Genomic DNA, 7,598 nt, shown 5'->3' on the forward strand with positions numbered 1-7,598 from the left:
GTACACTCAGGGGATATTTAACCTGCCCACTGCACAGAATAGTTCACATGTACAGAAAATGCACTGCTGTCTTCAGAACAAATACTGGGAACAGGCTTTATGTCTACCAACTGTGTATTGGATAAATATTAGCACAGAAATACTCTACAGAAATCAAAATGAAATTTGGAGGACACAATCTCTTTTTTGTATTGAATTTCTCAATTTCTAAAAATTGCAAAAAACCCCATATATATAATGGTTTTCTTCATGCACTGATGTCAGTGCACTTTGTAGAATGACTACATTGAGCTAGTTAACATAGACTAACATGGCTGCACATAAGTATCATTTTGTGCAGTGAGTTCATTAAAATCTTCTCTCCCAGCAATTTTTCAAGAATAGAGTTTATCAACACTAACTCTAGTCAGTGCATTATACAGTACAGGTTTCGAAGTTTTCCTCTGATCTAACTGGAGTTATGAGTCCTTTGATGGATATCTGCACACCACCCATGCTCTTTCATTATCACTCTGTTGTGAACTCAACTTTTGTGGACAATAAACCCTGAGGATATTCCCCCATTATCCTATTATGAACATTCTCAGTCAACTGTCATCTAGGTATATTTCCTTATTTGTTAATCAGTCTATCTGGAGAATTTTGAAGATTTTTGTTCATACTAAAACTGGACAACTTCTGTCAAAGATTGTTTTGTAATTTTCTCAATATGTAAAACATTGACCTCTCTCTTCAAATTTGACTGGTAGCAGATTCCAATAATCCTGAGAAACTCTACTAAACATTAACTGTACAGATCACCAGAGGTCAATGAAGGAAAAAACTCATGTTTACACAATTTATCCCCATACTCACATTGAATTGGCAATTCTACAGGTTGAAGTACTACATAAAGAAGTGATGCACCATCCTACAGTAAAACAGGAAACCCCACATATGTTCTGGGGCACAGGAAACACAACACAATGAACTTTTATATTTTGGTTGATTCAGGAACAAATCACTTTTTCAGAGTTTCAGATTGATTGTCTGACTGTCTCTGTCAAACTGGTCTTATTGTTACTACTGCACCCCGACTGGCCTACTAGTGGTGATCCTTCTTCCACAGCCTCTCAAATGTTGGGCTTAAAGGTGTCCACTACTACATCTGCTGGTCAATTACTGATTTAGAAATGGGATATCATCTTCTCTTTCAGGATTGAATACAAACCAATGATACAACAGAGCTCATTAGTAGGAAAGCAACAGAGAAATATTGGGCCCCAGAACATGCCCAAGAGGATTCATTAACAGCATATTCCCTGGACCTATACTTCTAGGGGACCTGGGGAATTTGGGTTTCAGTGATAGAAGAAGTCCCTCTGAAGATAAGTACAGGAGAGAGAAGAGCGAAAAAGTCGTGGATCACAAGTCAGAGCAAGGACTCGCCCCAGGGAGAGTGTAGCCACACAGCAGTTATTCCTTTGGGCAGCAATTCCAAAGTCTACTTCCTCCAGAATCTATGGTCTTCACCTTTACTTCCACATGCCAGTGAGAATAAAGGATAGTCTGGAATCTGGACCCAAGGACTCAGTCTGATACTTGTCACAAGGCTACAGGCTGTTCTGAATGAGATGCTATGGCAGAAGCAGTTTCTTCTCAAGTGTGACAGCAGGATAATATTCCTCTTGCTGCATGATAAACTGCCAAACACTGTGTTACTTGTCTGTTTCCAGTGCCACCTCCAGAGCAGTCCTGTACAGTAACAAAAGGGAAAGAAGAAAGCTATAGCTGTTTAGTTGGACCTTTGAGACACCTCACAGCCTTTGCAAAAATTATATAGGCACAAATATATTTACTTTAATATTCTTAATTTTCAAAGAACATTCAAACATAAGCAGTCTGTGTGATTGGACAGTTACAGTTCTGACTACCTAAGGTAAGAAGTTTAATTTTCTCTCAGGGAAATGTAAAACTGTGGGTTTTTGAGTCAAAAGATAAAGTTTAAATCCAAACTTAAGAAAATCCACTTCCCTCTCTACTAAGTTGTCTAGTGGTTTAGGGTCAATTACAATTATTTGTTTCTGTGTTACTACACATTTTGAAATGAAGAATGAACCAATTATGACTGAAATAGAGACCTTATTGTGTCCCATATGTGAGTATCAGCTTCTGACAGGAATCTCAAAACTTATTTTTATAAGCTATGTGTTTTGCTAGTCTCTAACAATGTGTTTTGGTACCTGTCAGAGGATGAATGCTCCACAGCACCATATAAGAAGTTATGTTGTACTTGTGGCATTTTCTCATAGCCTTGAAATGCTAAGGTATAAGGGTCCCAAAACAACACATTAAATCCAGTGAAATGTTTAAATCTTTGCTATGACATTGATAAATTATTTATACAAATGTGTTTAACGTTGCCATCTTTATCTGCATGCTCTGAGTATAATTTCTTTATCCCTTTCCTGATTCTTCATCCTATTAGACTTAGGCTCTTGACTCTGTTAGATTCTCCATGTGTCAGGTCACTGTTGCACAATGGCAGCATGAGGAAATGCCTGTCAATATAGACTGTGGTAAAGATCAATTTTATTCCCCATAAATACATACAGGGTGACATTGGAGTGACATCTGCAACTACCTGGTGGGGAGATGAAGTATACTCGGAGTATGAGGTTGGGTCTACAGTTTCAAAGAATCTGGTTGAATTATTTGAAGTCAAAGTTACACACACAACAAAAGTATGTAGCTAGAAATGACACCAGAAAGCCATCAAAATTTAGCTTGCTTCTTGTTTGTAGGGAGCAAGGTATCATCTGTTATTTGCAGTGAATAGGTCAGTTGGGAGTGAATGTATCATGCACCATCAGGAGCCTTCTAGAAAAGGAGCTCTTCCTTCTAATCCCTATGGACCTTCTGTTCAGCAAAAATGCTCTAAGATTCCAGAAGGAAAAGTAAACATTTGGATCACAGGCAGAAAGTACAGCATTGTTGGTCTTGATTACAATATACCATTTATATTCCTTTATTGCTTTTCATAAATTATCTCAAACAACCTCATATTTTTTGGTAGGGCTTTATGTTTGTATTTGTAGGTGTGCCAAGTTCAAAACATAGAATAGTGCTTAACAAGAAATTTGCATTGATATAAATTGTTTTCTGAAAACAACACATAAAATAGAATATCCCATAATTTCAGACAGTCCAGGAATCCTTGTCCGTCTTGTTCATGGAGACTGGAGGACTGGCCAAGTAATGGAAGATAAACAAGCTGGAGCACTTCTAATTAAGGTTGTCTCCAGCCTTGGATGCTACTCATAAATATAGATGTAAGATGAATGGAAAAAGAAATAGAATTGCTGCATTTATGGCATAATTTTATGCCAGTTGGTTTTATTTCATGCTTTGGTATTGAGAATTGAACTCAGAACCACCTGCTTACCAGGCAGGTGCTGTGCCACTGAGCTACATCCCCATCCCCTGTGCCAGTTTGAGAAGTCCTATGCAAAAGAGATCTATTAAAAACACCTCAGATGGATATTTCAAACATTATTCAAACATTTTTCTGTAGTTAAAAATTGAATAAAGACATGTCATAGTTTTTGTTTAATAGAGTGAAGCTTTAATCATTCTGGAGATATACTTGTTAAGATTAGTACCTTTAATAATTTCATGTATTATCTCTTAATATTTAGTTATTACACTTGTCTCAGTTCACTTTTTAGGTGAATTTTTAAAAGTAAATTAAGAATCAGAAATACAGAAATCAAGAGGCAAAGTCAATTACTGATGGAAATGATAGTATCTCATGGATTAAATATTGGGTATTCTCAGGAGCTTCTCCTTCTCCTTCTCCTTCTTATCCTCCCTCTCCTTCTACTCCCCTTCCTCCTCCTTCTCTTCCTCCTTCTCCTTCTTACTGTTTCTGTTCCTCTTTCTCTACTTTATCCTCTACTTCTTCCTCTTATTTTTGGTACTTCAGATTGAACTCAAGGACTTGCATTTGTCAGATAGGTGATTAAAACTCTGAACTAACACCCCAGCCCCTCTAACAAACTTCTCATTTTAGGAAATCAGGATCTGTTTTAGCAACACTTACTGAGAATATATCTGGTTCTAGTCAACTAGAGAAACCACCAGGAATGGAGAACTGGAACTCTACCTTAGGAAGTGGCTTCATCTTGGTGGGACTTCTGAGTGACAGTGGCTCTCCTGAACTGCTCCGTGCCATATTCTCAGTCCTGTACATATTGGCTGTGATCAACAATGGGCTGCTGCTCCTGGTCATCACAATGGATGTCCGGCTCCATGTGCCCATGTATCTCATGATTGGGCAGCTCTCACTCATGGATCTATTGTATACAACAGTAGTCACTCCCAAGGCCCTCATGGAGTATCCGCATAGAGAAAACAGAATATCTTTTGGAGGCTGTGCCCTGCAGATGTTCCTGGAGCTGCTTGTGGGTAGTGCAGAGGACCTTCTATTGGCCTTTATGGCATATGACAGGTATGTGGCCATCTGTCATCCTCTGAAGTATACGGTCTTCATGAGTCCAAGAGTCTGCTGGTTGATGGTGGCTTCATCCTGGATCCCGGGATTTCTGAATGCTCTGGGCTACACCATCTATACCATGCACTATCCCTTCTGCAAATCTCGGAAGGTCAGACACCTATTCTGTGAGACTTTTCCTTTGCTGAAGCTCGCCTGTGCAGACACCTCCATATATGAGCTCATGGTTTATGCAATGGGTGCAGCCTTACTGATTCCCCCTGTTGTTGCCATTGTTGCCTCCTACACATTAATTCTCTTCACTGTGTTCCACATGCCCTCAAAGGAGGGGAGGAAGAAAGCACTTCTCACCTGCTCCTCCCATCTGACTGTGGTAGTAATGTATTATGGGGCAGGTACAGTCATATATGTCCTACCGAGTTCCTTCCACAATCCCAAACAGGACAACATCATCTCTGCTTTCTACACAGCTGTCACCCCAGTCCTGAATCCTCTCATTTACAGCCTGAGGAATAAGGAGGTCATGGGGGCTTTGAGCAGGGTCCTTGGAAAATATATAGTTCAAACACATCCAACCCTCTAGGTAAATAACTGAAATGAATTCCTGGTGAATGTCAAAAGATTTATCCTATGAATACAAAAGCCATAATAAAATGAATATAGTGGAAATTGTGTCATTTAAGGCAGAAGTATAGAAATGTGAACATATTTGTCAATTGCTTTTTGCATTTTATAGGTAGGTTCATCCTATTTAACTTTAATATTCACTCCTTATATATTATTATTTCTGTAGATAACTACTTCATAAAAAGTTTCCAATGTTATCACAACTGAGTACATGTTCCTAGAGCTTTTAGATCATACTGCACCAAGATAAAAACAGGGCACATTTGTTGCCATACGTAGGCTAAGAAAGGCTTAGTGTTCTTTGGAAAAGGAATGTGGAGATTTTTACAACTTTTAAATGAACAAATAATTTTTGAAGAACAGATATGCATTGACAGTTTTACCTAATGTATCACATTACTGTTAGTTTATGTGTGTTTTTGTTTTCAGCATGTATGCTCTTTACTTCTGTAGAGGCATTTCTGTTATATATGTACCACTGTGTGTGTTGTGTGTGTCTGTGGATGTATGCGTGTGTGTGTGTGTGTGTTTCAACGGGAATATTTTCTAGTGTTTGAAGGTCAAATAGTAAAGAATTTTTGTCTACTTACTTTATTTATTAAAATGTATTAAAAACATACTATTTGTCAATTTCTTTCTTTCTATTTTACAAAGTCATATGTCTGGTAATATGAACAGCTGGTTGGAAGACAACACTGTATTGCAACAAATTCTGTGAAATTCATATTATTTTGTTAAGTGAAATTTTGTATAATCTGTAATTTTTTTTGGGGGGGAACTGGGAATTGAACTCAGACCCTTGTGCTTGCTAAGGAAGCACTTATTCCACTGAGTCATCTCCTCGGCCATCTGTAATATTTTTAAATTTTATTTTATTGAGAAAAAATATCAATGAGACAATTTGAAAACTGAGTAGTACGACAGTTTCCATAATGAATACAATGCACATTGTTATCTTTTTAGTGATTACCCAAAGTACAAGATGTAGACAGAATATCTTATCCAAACACTACTAGTACAAATCTTTCTTCTCGTTGAATTAAGCAAAAGTAGCTGGATATCTATCCTCACTATTCTGCGTATACAGATACAAAATGGACTTTCCTTTGTATTCCCTTTTTTTTGTTTAGTCCTGTCAGAGATGGGTATTCCATTGGCATCTATCTACTACAGGTGCATGAGTTCAGCAAAACAATCCAACACAGTCCATTAGTCCACAATAGTAGTGGGTTATCCACAGAAGTTTTTGATTTGAATCTTTCACAGCTCAGCATATTAATATGGTTTTACTTTACATAATTTGCTTTTATACTTTTCTGCTGGATGGTTAAGACCAAGATAAAGCAAGACCTGTATAACACGAAATGTAACTTTTGTATCTGATAAGCTTAGTCAAGTTCCCTCAGGATTTATCCTGTAACTCTGTACTGCAGTTTGCAGAACCTTTGTCAGTGTCAGCCCTGTGGATGAGTCATGGTCATTGCTTGACCAATTTGCTGTCTGTGAAAATCTGAGAGAATGTTTTCTCTCCAGGTGACTCTCCTTAGGCACACTTGACATCATCGATCACATTGTTCTGTGGTCCAATAATCTCCTTGATCAGAAAATTTGGGACTCAACTGAGTTACATGGTGTTACAGTATTGGTTCTTCTATGTCCTGAGTCTTTACTGACCTTGAAAGGCTATGGTGAAAATGTTGGCTGTCTTTGCAGCCCTTCTATTTCTCTAATTTTTGACCTGCAAAATTATGTTGTTAACCCTCCAGAAGAGAAGCTTATCATTACCCTCCAACTTATTCAGTTGGGTTTAACTTCACTATCTGTCTGAGTAACAACATTTTAGGCATAATATGGAACAGGTATTTTCCATCAAGTATTGATATGTCAAACATTAAGTCCCTACAGAATATGGATATAAAAATTAAAGAAATGAAAACTATTTAAAGAATATGACTAAACAATTACATAATTTTACGCAGAAAATTTAGAAATCTAACCATATACAGCATTGTAACAGGACAGTCTTGTGACATTATTTTTCTTTTTCTTGTGTCTTTTTTTCATTTATGACCTATTTTTAAAAACCAATAAAAGTTTTACTTGTGACACAGTATGGTCGTAACTGGTATGTCATGACAAGAAGTACATATTTAGAAGACCAGAATGACAGATTCCAAGCGTGACCCTTCTATTACACATTGCTATCTTTAGTGCAGTTGCTTGGTTCATAGGTATCAGCATGTATAACCAGTCAGGGTAAGAATCCTGCCAATTAACTGCTAGTTTCAAAAATCTGATGATGTTTCTCAGGATCATTGCCTTGTCCATCTTATGCATATAAATGAATGGCTTTGTCCCTGTCCTCTTTCCCAGCCTTTCTCCTTGACCTCTCCTCATTGTCCAATTCTCAAGTTCTCACTTTCCCTTTAATTGTGTTCTACCTTTCTATTTGTATTTCTTCTTTGAGTTCTTACACTAA

At 37.5% G+C, this 7,598-nt stretch overlaps 1 protein-coding gene across 1 annotated transcript; it reads left to right on the forward strand.

Moving 5' to 3' along the window:
- The first annotated feature begins 4,124 nt into the window (after positions 1 to 4,124).
- Positions 4,125 to 5,075, forward strand: LOC101564716 (olfactory receptor 2AG2-like). Its single transcript, XM_004648190.1, has one exon. The coding sequence runs from the start codon at positions 4,125 to 4,127 to the stop codon at positions 5,073 to 5,075; it is 951 nt and encodes a 316-aa protein (XP_004648247.1).
- The last annotated feature ends 2,523 nt before the right edge of the window (positions 5,076 to 7,598 follow it).

The sequence above is a fragment of the Octodon degus genome, unplaced genomic scaffold (genome assembly GCF_000260255.1).
Source record: "Octodon degus isolate 3935 unplaced genomic scaffold, OctDeg1.0 scaffold00359, whole genome shotgun sequence".
In the NCBI taxonomy this organism is placed as follows: domain Eukaryota; kingdom Metazoa; phylum Chordata; class Mammalia; order Rodentia; family Octodontidae; genus Octodon; species Octodon degus.

Coding starts and splice junctions, on each gene's coding strand:
- LOC101564716 (XM_004648190.1), top strand. CDS start 4,125: ATGGAGAACTGGAACTCTACCTTAGGAAGTGGCTTCATCTTGGTGGGA.